Genomic DNA, 15,539 nt, shown 5'->3' on the forward strand with positions numbered 1-15,539 from the left:
GAACTTGGAAGGAGTTCTGTGTTGGGACCACTGATTTCATAGAGGTGATATCCTAATTAATTCTATCTTCTTTTGCTTTAACACAGTTGCGTAGGTACCAGATGTTCAGGTTGTCTACCATTACATTTCATTACTTTAAGTTACTCTGAGAAAACATCCTAGAGCACAGAGCATTTCCAAAACCGCTGTGACAGCTGCCTGTACTCTCTGGTTAGCTACCTATCTCAGAAGCAGGGACTGGGCTCTCATGAGCACACATAAGAGGAACAGCCCCTTCACCCATCCCTCTCCCCCATCCTTTACCCTCCTCCCCCCACCCCACACCATTCTGGGGGGGCTCACACAGGCCACACACACACACCAAATGCAGCTGCCCTTCCTGCAGCCCCAAGAGCAGTGTGCCCAGAGGGCAGAAATATCACAATTTCTCTCTAGTTCTGTTCTTTCCCACATAAGGGAAAGTAGACCATCTCTCCAATCTCATGAGGACTCTCCTCACAACTCCCATGTAAAGCCCTGCTCCCTCCTTCATGCTTATTAACAAGGAGCCAGCGTGTGGATTCTAGTCTGTAAAATGAGGGGGTTTGGCTAGTCGATCCCTGAAGCCCCTTCCATCACTCGCTCTGGATGTGTACACCCCTCATTTGGCATTTATTTATGTATGGCCTTATTTATACATCTCTTGTACTGATAAGTAGACCAAGCATTTGTACTGGTTTTGCCTGTGTACATGTGCCTTAGCTCCCTGGCTAAATTGTAAGCTGACCACAAAGATGGACAGCTCTTCACGCTCCTTTGCATTTCCCACAATACCCAGGACAGGGCTTTATCCATAGCAGGTGCTCAAAGGATGCTTGTTGATTGCATTCAGACAGGCTTTGCATTTCTCTGATTACCACAGCCTGAAGTGTGAAAACACAAGCTACTTCCTTGGTCCACACAATTCTCCCTTGGATACAGATCCAATCTTGATGAAAGGAGGAACATCCTGCTTGGTGGTGTGGAGGAGTGGAGGGAATATGGACAGCATTAGGAGCATCTTTCCTCCAGTCCCAGCCAAGTGCCCAGCAACAATTTCTTGAGTACAAAGTGGAGGATGAGGTCTGCGGTATTACCTATGCCATCACTCCCATCCCATGTGGCTTAAAACTGAAGGTGGAAGCGTACCCTCTGTCTGTCCAGTAGAATTTACGGTCAATCCAGTCTATGGCAAGACCTTCTGGCACATCTACTGCTTCCTCAATAAGCCTTTCTCGCTGAGAACCATCCATATTAGCTCTCTCTATCCACTTCAGGGCTGTATGGGCAAAATATATCTACAAAAAAAGAACACAGGCATTTCTCTCTGATTTGCTTTTAAAAAATTAATGTGGAACATATACAAATGGAGTTGGTAACCTTCAGATCATACAGTGTAATCATTAAGAGCTTGACTTTGGAGATAGACACACCAGCAACTGAATTCCACCTCTGCTGCTTCCCAGATGTCTTAGACTCTTGGTTTCCTCATTGGTTAAATGGGGATAATGATACCAAATGCATTCACTGATATATATATATATATATATGTATATATATATATATATATATATATTCAATTATATATATATTCAATTATATATATTCAATTATATATATACTCAATTATATATATATTCAATGCATTCACTGATATATATATCACAGATATATATATATCACAGATATATATATATCACATATATATATATCACAGATATATATATATATCACAGATATATATATATAGATATATATATCAGTGAATGCATTTGGTATCATTATCCCCATTTAACCAATGAGGAAACCAAGAGTCTATATGTGATATATATATCACTGACATATATATATATATGTGTATATATATATATATATATATATATATATATATATAACTCCTTAGACCTGTGCTTGACACATATTTCTATTGCTACTTGGTAGTTTATTAATCTTTGATCATTGGTTAATAACAAAGCCATTATACTTGAACTCTAATGGCTTCTATAGCCTGAAAGTGAACAGTGATGAGCAGTTTAGTGGCAGCTACAAGCTGGGCTGTGTCTTCTACTGCTCAGTCCACAGCACTGCATTTCACTACAAGTCAGGAAACACAGGTTCCTTTCCTGGTTTGGCCCTTATTTATTTAATTGTGCTGCCCAAGTCATTTGACCTCAATTTTCTCAACTGTAAAAATGACAAAGTTAGACTAGATATTTGCCAAAGTTTCTTTCATCTCTAACCACATTTAATTTCATTTTAATTAATCCACCTTGTTTAACAGAACATACCTTGCAAGTGCAAAGCTCTTTTTCAGTCTACTATGCAGACTAGCAAACAGGTACCAGAATTTTGTGAGAGTATTAACCATGAGTCAGATGACAATTTAATGATAGCATGTGTGGACTTTTAGCTGTGAGTACATATATGCACATAAACCTGTAATCAATGATGAGAATGTTCATAAACATTCATTATCTAATGAGTTATCATTAGATAAAATAGGAAAGGTTCTATTCCATAACACAAAAATGGGTACTTCTCATATTAAACAGCACTAAGCTAGAGCTCTTCTCCTCAAACTCAAATGCGCAAATGAATCGCCCGGAAATCTTGTTAAAATACAAATTCTGATTCAGGAGTCAGGGTGGAGCCTGGGAATCTGCACTTCTAACAAGCTCTAGATGACATTGATACTGCTGGCCCAAGGACCACGGTTTAAAAAGCAAGAAAATGAGAACTGGACCAGAGAAATGAAAACTAGCCACATGACTGCAAGTTCATTCTAGGTCTCTTTATTCACCTTATAAAGAACGCTGACTGTGTAGGAAAAAAAACTAGTTTGGTAATAAATGAATCTTGAACTGATTGTTTCTATTAATTATTTCTTTCTGTTAATATAATTCTTCCATGGAATTACCTAAATTCAGTTCAAGGAAAAGAGAGTAGGATTTTTTGCTAGTGTTTAAGTACAAAATTTCTATTTGCAAATATAGTTATATTTGGCTATCAATCCATAGCAATTAAACAAAGAGTTGATTTGCTTCCCTCTGCCTCTTTTGACCATTTACCAGACTGCTTCCTTCAAATCAGGAAGAAACAAAAATACAAAGTTTAAAATTCTAGGAATTAATGCACTGTCTAGTAATAATTAAATGATTAATTAAACACTATGTAAATTTATAATTATTGGGTGATTAACCTCCACAAGACAGTGTAACATATCATTTCAAGCACATTGTAACCTAGCACAAATATAACCAGAAATTAAAGATCAAATGGTCAGTTGATTCAGGTGATAACACAGAAATTTTTAAAACTTCATGTAAAATTGATTATTATATAAACAATGTTGTAAGACTGTCATTCCCACGTGAGTCATAAAATCTGTGTTTCTGATTGCCATGATTAAGAGGTCATTGAATTCCATCTTTCAAGAACTTATATTAAATGCAGATTACTAACCCATACTTCCAGTGTCCCACCCCCACCCACTCCTTCCCCTATCAGTAAATAACTAAAAACCTATTTATGGCAGTCTTCCTATGTGTATGGCACTCTGCTAACCTCCCATCCTCACCTCCAAAGATGAAACTAAATTTAAGATTCTGCCCAATCATTCCCAATAAAATGGCTGAATCACAATCAGGACCCAGGCAGTGTTATGAGAACAGGAACACCCTTAAAATTTGCTAAACGATGTTCCTACATTTCTCTGTGCCTAATCATTCTGAGCTTAGCAGAGGATTTTCAAGTAGCTCAGGTCATCTGTTAGGATAAAATCCTCTACTCTATCCTTAAAGCACAGCCACATCTGTTCAGGCGACAAAACCATACCTTATTTTCCACAGGGTCGTGATCAAGGGCAAAAACCATTCCCATTTGCTGGCTGAGCAGGGATCCATAATCTGTTCCATCAAAACGCACATGTCGAATATCTTGAGAATTGGCAAACAGCAAAAATGGCTGTGGTCCTGTTAACCAGATTCAAGTATGGCTCTGTTTAAAATATGCCTTGGAACCCAGAAAACACTTCTGACTCTTCCTTTTCATTGTACCCACTTTCTGCAGTTCTCGTCTTCGTAATTTCCCACCAGTGTGGTGTAGGTTAAGACAGGCAAGACGATTTCTTGTATGAGGCAACATTTTACCAGATTCCCCTCTGTCTAGGTGCCAGCTCTTAAAGTGCAAATTACTTGTCAAAAGAGCCAGCATCAAATAGTGAACACCAGAACTAGAAGACGCAAGTCTTAGTGCCATAATCTCCTTGATTCACACATATGGAAACATATTAATATTAGCAGATTCATGTCCAAATAAATTCATGTCCAAATAAATACACTTCTCTGGCCTGGGCACTTCTGAAAAGGAGGCATGATTATTTGAGTTAATAACAAGCCCCCTGATAATTTTCAGAGCTCAGATTACACTATATTCAGGCCCTGAGAAGCTAAGAGTATTGGGGTCTAAGGCAAAACTCTGTAAGCTCATCATTATGTGATCCCAGATCACAGGCATAATGAACTTTGGGAGAGATGACATTAATTTCATATAAACCTAGGATTTCTAAAGCTGCTGAGGGACACAAGAGATACAATGTCAGAAGATGAAAAAATTGTTCAAGCATACAACTACATATTAAATGTTGACATAAAAAGGACAGAATTTGTCAAAGTCTTATGATGGCTACATTCACTGCAGAGATGAAAATCAAATCAATCAACAAATATTTATTAAACATCTCTAAAGATTATTCCGGTCATGACTTTCACATATACTGGCATCCCATGCTTGATGTTATGGTAAATATTTGCTGAGTGCTAACTGACTTAGAGATATTCCTCAAAATGATTATTATTTATGTGATTCCTATTTATATTTACAATGTGATTTTGTGTTCCATTTCCAAAAATAAAAACTCAGACTTTCTACTCAGAAGCCAAAGGCGATTTAACTCTCCATCTTTCTAAATAAAATGTTGTCACATAATCTTTTTGCAGAGACACACGTTCAAACATCCACAGCACTAACCTGATGCTGCACAACTTTTTTTGTCCAGTTGTAGGTCATACCCAGGAAAGCAACCACATTCCCAGGATACTGGGCTAAGAGGGAGGCAGAGTTGGCTACATCCACCATTATCGGGTGATGAACAGCCTATAAAAACAATCGCTTGCTGATGATGCTATGCCATTCAAAAATATAACAATTTTTCATCAAAATATTGAAAAAGCCAAGTATATATTAGTTTTTAAATCTATCTCCATCATCATTTATACTGCTGCAAACAAGTTTATTTTTCAGACCCTAAGAACAAAATGTCACCACATTCCATTTTCCTATAACCTGATATCTTGAATGTTAACCCTTCACATCCCAACAGCCCTTGTCCTCTGTTCTGTCACTGAGCTTGAAAACAAGAGCACTGCCAGCGGCTGCAATAAGAAATATCTTTTGATGAGTTTGACAGCTGGTCTAACTCTTGCTGGTGAGTAATATATTTTTTCTCCATGTATTTTTGGCCTCCTGATTTCTTTTGCTTTATTTAAAAAAAAGCTACACATAACTCTTATGCTAATTTTAAGTTACATCCAGCCCTCTATAATGCTTCAGTCTCTATGAAGATCAAAGTAGAAAGATATTTATTAGCTGCAAGGACTAGACTAAGAACTCTGCGTCCATCGTCTTGTTCAATGCTGGCCACAAATACAGGAGGCATGTATGATTAACTTCTACAGATGAGAAAAATGAGAACAAGGGGGGAACAAGTAACTAGTCCAAAGTAAGCCTGCTAGTAATGTAATGCTACCGCATAGCTGTCTAACTTGAAAGCCCTTGCTCATAACTACTACACTATGCTGTCTAAAAACAAAAAAAAAAAACACACAAACCAAAACCTGATATAAACCTATATGGTACTGTGTTGCATAAGTATCTTTCTATGTGTAATGTTGAAAAATCTATTCTCCTTTATCAATAAGATCAATTTTTAGGTGTCACTAAGAAAATTAATGTTTTCAAACAAACAAAAAGTAAATAAACTTACCACTGCATGTTTTTCCATCTGTCTCAAGCACTGAGCCTTCAGGACAGAAACATATAGGACCATCTGATGTCAGAACACAGTCATGGCTACATTTAGATGTATTGCTTGGACAGGAAATTAATTCTAATCAATGAAGCATAACGTCAAGATTAGTGTTAAACCAGATTTGTAGAAATTTAGCAAAATCAGCTGACAATTAAAAAAATGCTATGCTAAAAAGAGAAAGTTAAATCAAAACCAGACATTTATGAAATACTTTGGTAAGGAAATTGTAAAAATAAAGAAAAATTTCAAATCTAAAAAAATTAAAGAAAGATCTATCATTTTAGAAAGTGAATCTAGCTTCCTCTAAGTTTCTTTTATGTCAAATAATATTTTCAAAGTTATTAGTCATCAATATTCCAAAATATTTTATTTTTTTTAATGTTTTTATTTTTGAGAGAAAGACAGAGATAGAGCATGAGCAGGGGAGGGGCAGAGAAAGAGAGGGAGACACAGAATCCAAAGCAGTTTTCAGACTCCGACCCGTCAGCACAGAGTGGAGTTCGAACCCATGAACCATGAGATCCTGACCTGAGCTGAAGTCAGAAGCTTAACTGAGTCACTCAGGTGCCCCTATTCTGAATTTTTTTAAATGGAACTCAGCCAAATCATTTGCAAGTTCATCTGGAAAACTAACAGCTTTTGTCTGGATGGTTATTGAAACAAATCAACTGTTTGAAAAAAACTTTGCAAGAAAATTTGAACACTGTCTAGACATTTGAGGTTCTTACGGAATTATTGCTAATATTCTCAGGTACAACAATGCTATTGTGATTATACATAAAAACTAACTGGATATTAGATGATAGCAGAGAATTACAGCTAGTATTATAGATGTAATAATGTATTATGATTAGGTTTTTTATATACTTACCTTTCAGAGATATACAATAAGATATGGAAAAAGAAATAAGAAATATATAGAGAGAAAGAAATTTATATAGTTGCTTCCCAACCTTATTTTGATTTAATAGGCCTGAGTAGAGTCCAGTCACTCATGTACATAATAACTTATCAAGGTAATTCTGATGCATACTGCTGATCAAGGCCTACCAACCCAGTTCATAGCCACCTTAGAAACATCACTGAAAATGAAAGAAAATAATGCAATAAATACTTACGATGACACCGTTTCCCATCAGGAAGCAGAATAAATCCTACAGGGCATGTGCAATAATAAGATCCAGGAATGTTTTCACACCCAAGAGTACAGCCATGATTCCAAAAGGCACATTCATTGACATCTATACAACGACAACGGTAATCAGATGGTTATTTTTTTTTAATGTTGGTTCATTTTTGAGAGAGAGACAGAGCATGATCGGGGGAGGGGCAGAGAGAGAGAGGGAGAAGCAGAATCCAAAGCAGGCTCCAGGCTCTGAGCCATCAGCACAGAGCCTGATGGGGGGCTCGAACCCACAAACTGTGAGATCATAACCTGAGCAGAAGTCAGACGCTTAACTGACTGAGCCACTCAGGCAGCCTCAGATGGTTACTTTTTCAATAAATTGTAATATTGCTAATAAGTCAGCACAAAGTAGAATATCTCACACTTGTATTTCCTGTAACTGACCATGGAAAGACTGTTTCTGCTACTCTCACAAAGAATTAAAGAAGTCAATTCAATTGTTGTGAAACCATTTTTATTGTCACAGTTTATACTTTCAAATGCATCTGTGTTTTCATACTAGAATTGCCTTCAGGAAAAAGTAGTACAATTTCCCATGAAAAGATGCAGCCACTTAAGGCAGGGACTCATGAAAGTTCTTAATAAGAATAGGATATCCTTGCTCTGCTCTTCAGCCTTCTCAAGGCTGACAGGAGCCTTGAATGTAGGAACATTCCCCAGCAGCTTCATTCTGACGGAAACCCAACCTTCCAGGCCACTGTTTTATGCTATGGCTCTCCCCCACTAGTCCCAGGTCAACAGGAGACATATACTTAACCCATACTTAGGTGTCAAGTTTACCTGACCTCTCACCCCAGCCAATTCTACTGAATGTGTGCTGTAGCCATTGAGTGTTCTTCATTAGTAACTCACTGGAGCTCCCAGGAGAAAGGATACAGTACTTCTCCTGGGTTTACTGAATTGGGCCTGAAGCTTCAAAACAGGAGGAGCCCTAGATAACCAGTCCTGGTGCACAGTGTCTCAAGATCCTGTCACACCTTTATGGGATAAGGTGCGGACTTCATTTACTCTTTGAGGATCTAATGATAGTTATGAAACAATCTTACTACCTTAACAAGATCTGAAAATACTGACATTTTTGCTCACTATCAAACCCATGGAGGTCCATGGAGTCCACTCAGAGAATCCCTGCCTTATATCCAGCTCTGAGTAGCCTCTGAGAGAATTTGATCTAGGAACACAAGACATAAAGGAGATCTGAAAGTTATTACAAAGGCTTCAACAACAACAAAAAAAAATTATTTTTCTGGGGGGGAAGGGGAGAAACCTCAAGTTGCTTTCACTTCGAGGCTCTCCATGACCCACTGGAGAACAGCCCTAGCTCAAGCGGGCTACGCTTGTTTTAGGTAGCTACCCCACAGGTTACCTTCACAGTGCTTTCCATCTGGGCTTAAAGTATACCCCTCCGCACACGTGCACAAATGGGACTTAGAGTCTTGCTCACACACGCTGCCTGTGCAGTTACCTTTCCTCAGCTTGCAGAGTTTCTGACCTAAAAAAGAAGATGGTTTATTTGGAGTGGAGGTGTATTTTGACAAGGGACACTGCTTGATCTCTTCGTGGTTCTTAGAAGTCTAATCTCCTTGTGACAAAAGAAGGGGTGTTGTTTTTCATGGTGGTGACACTGCTTTGGAGCCAAACAGTATTAGTCTGGATTCTGAAGCATTCAGAGAGGCAGCCCACTTACTTCCCTAATTGTATTATTCCTACAAAAGCACTCAGGATCAGACATCCTAATTAGCTGGAGATTTCATTCCTTGGGTTATAAACACTAAACACAAGTTATCAGTTTTTCATTTCTGCTTTACTTACTATAAATGTAAGATATAATAAAATACATTTATATTTATACGTATGCAATTCTATACATTTCTCAGTGCTCATCCAGATAACTGTACTCCTTTTTTAAGTGTTTATTTATTTTTGAGTGGTGGGGACAGAGAGAGAGAGACAGACAGAGAGAGACAGACAGAGAGAGACAGAGAGAGAGAGAGGATTCAAAGCAGGCTCCACACTGACAGCAAAGAGACATATATGGGGCTCCAATTCACAAACCAGAAGATCATGACCTGAGCTGAAGTTGGAGGCTCAACTGACTGAGCCACCCAGGCACCCCAAGATAAGTGTACTCTTAATCCCCTTTATTTCACTCATTCTGATTTACTTTTATAAAAAAAGAATAATAATAAAACAAAAATTCTGAAAATGAAATACCTGTTTAAGAAACAAAAAAGCTTCGGGGCGCCTGGGTGGCGCAGTCGGTTAAGCGTCCGACTTCAGCCAGGTCACGATCTCGCGGTCCGTGAGTTCGAGCCCCGCGTCGGGCTCTGGGCTGATGGCTCAGAGCCTGGAGCCTGTTTCCGATTCTGTGTCTCCCTCTCTCTGCCCCTCCCCCATTCATGCTCTGTCTCTCTCTGTCCCAAAAATAAATAAACGTTGAAAAAAAAAAATTAAAAAAAAAAAAGAAACAAAAAAGCTTCAATCCTAAGAACATCTTTTTTTAAATATAAGAGTTATAGGTTTGATCTACATATTCAGTTTTTAGGATCATTATTTAAAGAACATCTTTCAGACTTAAAATATACCACTGCCATATATCTTGTCCCCAAATTTCTGAGTTTTTGCAGCCAGTATTCCATGTTTTACAAAATAGCCCAGGGTAAATAGCAGAATCTGCTTTGTGAGATAGGTGTTTGGGTTGAATTAGCCAAGTATATGGAACAACAAATGGCCAACTTAGCACCTTTGATTTTCAGAGCCAGAGTCAAGAGACAAACTAGTAACACATGGATCCCTGCTCAAATCGTGCTCCTTCTCCTTTTTTACCAATTTTAACAACGACAGGATAATTTGTAACATGTTCTTGGAGATACAGTTAAGCTTGAGTCTGAGAGCAGATTTCAGGATCCATTTAGAAATGGAAGCCAGAACTCTGGCAAGAGGTGACAGTAAGGGAAGAAGGCCAGGGTCATGGATCAGAAGTCATGGAGGGGTTGAGATCAGTGAGAGCCTATGAATAATGAAAAGGACCCAACAGAAGCTCTGCTAAAAACACAGCTTTGCTGTGAATGGCACAGGGAACAAACCAGTGACAGCCTGAGCTCAGCAGTGCAAGAAGCTGAGGCCATTCTTTCTCTGTGTAGGGCTCTTCCTCTGGTCCCTGTTTATCTACTTATAAAGATGTCTCCTTACTCTGTACCAATTTCCTTCTATTTCAAGTCAGTAAACACTCTTTTTGACCAATAACACCACGACACAGTAAAAACATAACATATTCTTGCCCTCTTGAAAATGTCTCGAGTGTGCATCGAGACTACCTGGCATGCCACCCTTTAGGGATTCTGATTTGGTAAAAATCAAGAGAAAGGCTCAGGAATCTGCATTTCAGGAATCATTCTGATTCTGTTGCTGTAAGTCTTCACACACACTTTGAGGAATACCTCAAACACTGAATACTGAATGTACCAATGAAACTTCCCAGCCTCACCTCAGTTATGAATACCTCCTTTTAGCAAGTCTGTGTTATTTCCTTGGTGATTTTAAACTTGTTTATTCAGGACACCTGGGTGACTCAGTCAGTTAAGCATCCAACTTTGGCTCAGGTCATGATCTCGCGGTTCGTGGGTTCAAGCTCCGAGCCGGGCTCTGTGCTGACAGCTCAGAGCCTGGAGCCTGCTTCGGAGTCTGTGTCTCCCTATCTCTCTGCCCCTCCCCTGCTCAAGCTCTGTCTCTCTCTCTCTCTCAAAAATAAATAAAACATTAAAAAAATTTAACTTATTAGGACATGATGACAGAATTAAATATGAAATACATCTTGCCAATTATTCAATACTGTTGCAATATCACCTACCTACTGAATCAGTTCAGATATACGTTGAATAGTGTCTTGGATACTGATTCCCAAAATTTTGTTTCTTGTCTATGGTTTTTACACTAATCACACATGTATAATTACACTGCTTTCAGGTTCCTACATGCTTCACATGTTCAAAGTGTAACTAAGCAAGATGAAAAATAAAATGATCCAAATGTTAAAAGTAAATGACTAAAATTAGGAGACAAATGCACCCACTTCAAATTTTTTTAAATGTATTTTTTAAATTTTTTTTTTTTAATTTTTTTTTTCAACGTTTATTTATTTTTGGGACAGAGAAAGACAGAGCATGAACGGGGGAGGGGCAGAGAGAGAGGAAGACACAGAATCGGAAACAGGCTCCAGGCTCCGAGCCATCAGCCCAGAGCCTGACGCGGGGCTCGAACTCACGGACCGCGAGATCGTGACCTGGCTGAAGTCGGACGCTTAACCGACTGCGCCACCCAGGCGCCCCTGTATTTTTTAAATTTATATTTATTTTTGAATTTATAAATTTTGCAAGAGAATAACAACAAAAATACAGAAAGGTCTGACTTGGCCTTTTTTTTTTAATTTGAAGATCTAATTGGCTTTATTAAATGATTCATGAATCCAGCAGCACCCTATCTCGTAGGTGGAGAGGCAGTCCCCGGAGTTGGCCTTTTAATGGCACCAAAGTGCTTCCGTTTTCTTGGTAACAAAAAAATCGAGGAATTATGCTTCCTATGAATATCCCTTATAAAAACCTTTCCAAATCCAGCATGATAGGCAAGTACTTAATTAAGGACTAGGAAAACTGAGTTCTGTCTTGATTCTGCCTTTACATCAAATCATTATCTCTTTAACCTTAGTTTCTTAATCTATGAAATAAAAGTGCTGGAATAAATATGCTTTGAGATCACATATTTTAAAAATGAAATTTTTACAGTTCTGTACAGAGCCAGATGTTTGTGGTAAATTCCTCTAAGTTTATACCTCTAAAGAGTCTCAACCTTAATTACTGCTTATCATGTGTTAATAGGGATTCAAACTGCCCAATGAAGAAAAACAATTAGCATCCAGGGTACGGGAAATGCTCTGTTCTTAATCTAGATCTAATATTACTTATTTCTTTTTTGTACTCTTCTCCTACCTCTCACCTGTGCTCACCTCTGCTCTTACTATCATCACCTTCCATCCCACTGCCATCACAATTATGTATGTACATCCTTTTTCCATTAACCAATAAGCTTCCTGAGGATAAGGCATGCATCCCATTCACATTTCATAGTCCAAATGGCATCTAGCATGGTGCCTTTTACAGCACAGGTATACCTCAAACATACAGAATATATGCACAAACAAAGCGGTGATCATGTCACCTGCGACTTAACTCCTTTACTTAGTTTTTCCTTGAATTTCCAGTCAACCTTAGGTTAGAACTCAGATAGACTATACCAGTCAAAGCCTCCTTCCATGCTACCATGCTGCTGATGGTTTTAATGGTACTCCTTAGCAATATATATCACTCTTTAATGGTGAAGATGGGCAGGAAAGCAATCACTATTTCCTCTAAATGGTTAGGCTGAGGATACGACCTGAATTCAGGCACCAAACACTTTAAAAGGTCATTTTAGGAAGTGGCAAAACATAGAGGATTGAGGGCTATATTTTTGTTTAATCTTCTTAATCTGCTGCTGTTCTTCAGCTTCAAATTAGGCCAAAGCTAGCACTGAAAACCACTGCGGCTGACCTCAAATAACACCCCATCCCAGAGCCCAGCAGTGCAGCTTAATTACCTCTGAGATCACATTAAAGCTCCTAATCACGGAGTTAATGTCCACCACCAACTGCGCCTTCAATAAATGCCTGCCTAACACACAGGCTCTCGTGAGCTTTTCTAACGCTGAGTAAATCTGTAAATTTTACCCTGGCTCGTTCTGAAACGGTGCACATGGGATTCCCCAACCTGCTTTGTTTCACTGGTCACCTTTTCCCTATCTCAATTCAGTGTTAAGACTTGCCTCATCAACAGAGCCTTCCTAGTCTCTTCCATTTGAACCCATTCACTTTAACCAGTCTTATAACTAAATATTAGCACATCCAGTATTTAGCATATACAATAAAAAATTGGAATAACATTTTATAAAGCATTTAAATCTTCACATTTAATTTTCAAAAGAAGCCCTTCACTAATCACAGCACATATGATCTTTCATTTTACAGATTAGGAAATAGTGTCTTTAGGATCACATATGGGTAATAAGGGGTAAATCTGGGACTCAAGCTCAAGCCTTCTGGTTGTAGACCCCGTATATATATATATATATTTGTGCATATATGTACACTTGTATGTGTGTGTATATATAACTATGGGTTTTTATAGACACCTATATGTTATTTCTAATTTATTTTCTCTTTTAAATTTGTTTAATATTTATTCATTTTTGAGAGAGAGAGAAAGAGCATGAGCAGGGGAGAAGCAGAGAGAGAGGGAGACACAGAATCTGAAGCAGGCTCCAGACCCCACTGTCAGCACAGACCCGGATGCGGGGCTTGAACTCACAAATCACGAGATCAGGCCTTAAGCCGAAGTCAACACTTAACCGACTGAGCCACCCAGGTGCCCCTATAATATATTTTCTATAAGAACCTAGTTATATTTTTGCTTCATTTATTTATTGTCTTACTCATTACTGAGTTCCCTGAGTAAATGACTTCTTCGATTTCCTTAAAAACTTTCCAAACTGTATATTTATTCTTCTTTGTTAATAGCAATAACAAGGAAGAAAATACTAGAATGGTCATTCTGTGCTATTGGAATTCCCAATTACAATAAAAACAAAAACCACTTAGCCAGAATTCAGCTAGTTGGTATCCTGAGCCACCTAAATTCCTCTAAGAATCAGAACGTAAACAAATCAACAGCCTCTGAACAGTTAAAAAATACAGTAAAACACCTTGGGCTGTAACTTTTTCTGTGAGTGTTCCCCAAGACGAACAAACATTTCTAATAAACTTTAAATTCATAAGTGAGTGATGTCTTGCAATATGAGTAGTACATGACACCAAACATAACAATCACAAATGACCCAATGGTTCTTCCCTCCCTCTCTCTCTCTCTCCCCTCCCTCTCTCTCTCCCTCTCTCTCTCTCTCTCTCTCTCTCTCTCTCTCTCTCTCTCTCTCTCTGGATTGTGGGTGATTGTCTCCCATGCTTGGATGCTCAGTCTCAGGTCACAGAAATCAGTGATTTTGCAGAACGTTGGAAGGTGCCCACACCTGGCACTAGTGTATGTTTTGTCACTTCAAAGCACCTTTGAACAGTCCTTTGGACAGTTCTTTGCTTTTCCATACAAGAGAAAGCTTCGGAATGCTTTTGCTTCATTCTAGGTCAGGCTGCCTGCAGATATAGACCCTTTCCTCTGCTGCCTTATTGCCAGTTACATTAAATACAGTAGATGACAAGATTTTATCAATACTGTGCTGTAGGGATGTCTGGGTGGCTCAGTCAGTTAAGTGTCCGACTTCAGCTGAGGTCATGATTTCGTGAATTCGAGCCCTACTTCAGGCTCTCTGCTGACAGCCTGTAGCACAGAGCCTGCTTCAAATTCTGTGTCTCCCTCTCTCCCACCACCCACTCATGCTTTGTCTCTCTCTCAACAATAAACAAACATTTAAAAATTTTTAAAAAAATACCATACTGTACTCAACATCTGTCAGTGATAGTGAAAGTCCTCCTACACAATAACCCTCCTTTCTCTTGTCTCCCTCACACCAGCCATAAAGGTTTTCAAAAGGAAGCGCAGGTTAATTTGTTTATTTTTCTTTATATTTTGTATTTTCTTTATTATTTTGTATTATATTACAGTATTGTAATCATTTTGATATGAATATTTTGGGGTTGTGGAATGAATCATCTGTGTTTCCATTATTTCTTATGGGGAAATTAGCTTTGATATACAAGTACTTGGGATTACAAGCATGTTTCCGGAAAGAATTATGCTCTCAAACCAAGGTTTTACTGCACATTCTTTTCACTCTCAGAAGAGCCCCTTGGGCCCACTCAGTCTTATTTTGTAGCCATTTCTGACGAGTGTGACCATGGCACCCCACAGCACAGAGATGGAAATGCAAGGTGTTAATGCCACTCCCATTGTCACTCCCCCCCCCCCCCCCAACTGCATTCCCGGCTGGCAGAAGGTACTGCATGATTCCAGTAAGCCCACACATTGCCTCAGCCCAGGTTTCCAGACTACCAGGGCCAGTTACTGGGAGAGGGCAGCTGAGGTGACCCTACTGGTCATCTCTCCCACAAAGACTAGAAGCCTCAATTCAAGGCTCTTCCTAGAGAAAGATGGTACAATTTGAATGTCAAAATGATAGTAACTGCAATGAATAGACACATGTCAAATA

At 38.7% G+C, this 15,539-nt stretch overlaps 1 protein-coding gene across 7 annotated transcripts in view; it reads right to left on the reverse strand.

The window, feature by feature from the left end:
* EGF (epidermal growth factor) overlaps positions 1-15,539 on the reverse strand; it is a 104,234-nt gene that overhangs the window by 42,208 nt on the left and 46,487 nt on the right. For all 7 annotated transcript variants that reach the window (XM_086704403.1, XM_086704406.1, XM_086704400.1 and 4 more), the window contains exons 6-11: positions 8,659-8,784; positions 7,225-7,347; positions 6,062-6,184; positions 5,047-5,172; positions 3,853-3,989; positions 1,168-1,316 (exon numbers count right to left, since the gene is read on the reverse strand). In XM_086704403.1, coding sequence (XP_086560529.1) covers positions 1,168-1,316; positions 3,853-3,989; positions 5,047-5,172; positions 6,062-6,184; positions 7,225-7,347; positions 8,659-8,784 — 784 coding nt within the window. The remainder of the gene's footprint in view (positions 1-1,167; positions 1,317-3,852; positions 3,990-5,046; positions 5,173-6,061; positions 6,185-7,224; positions 7,348-8,658; positions 8,785-15,539) is intronic.

Source organism: Puma concolor, chromosome B1, assembly GCF_028749965.1.
Source record: "Puma concolor isolate L17-30 chromosome B1, mPumCon1.1.hap2, whole genome shotgun sequence".
Taxonomy (NCBI): domain Eukaryota; kingdom Metazoa; phylum Chordata; class Mammalia; order Carnivora; family Felidae; genus Puma; species Puma concolor.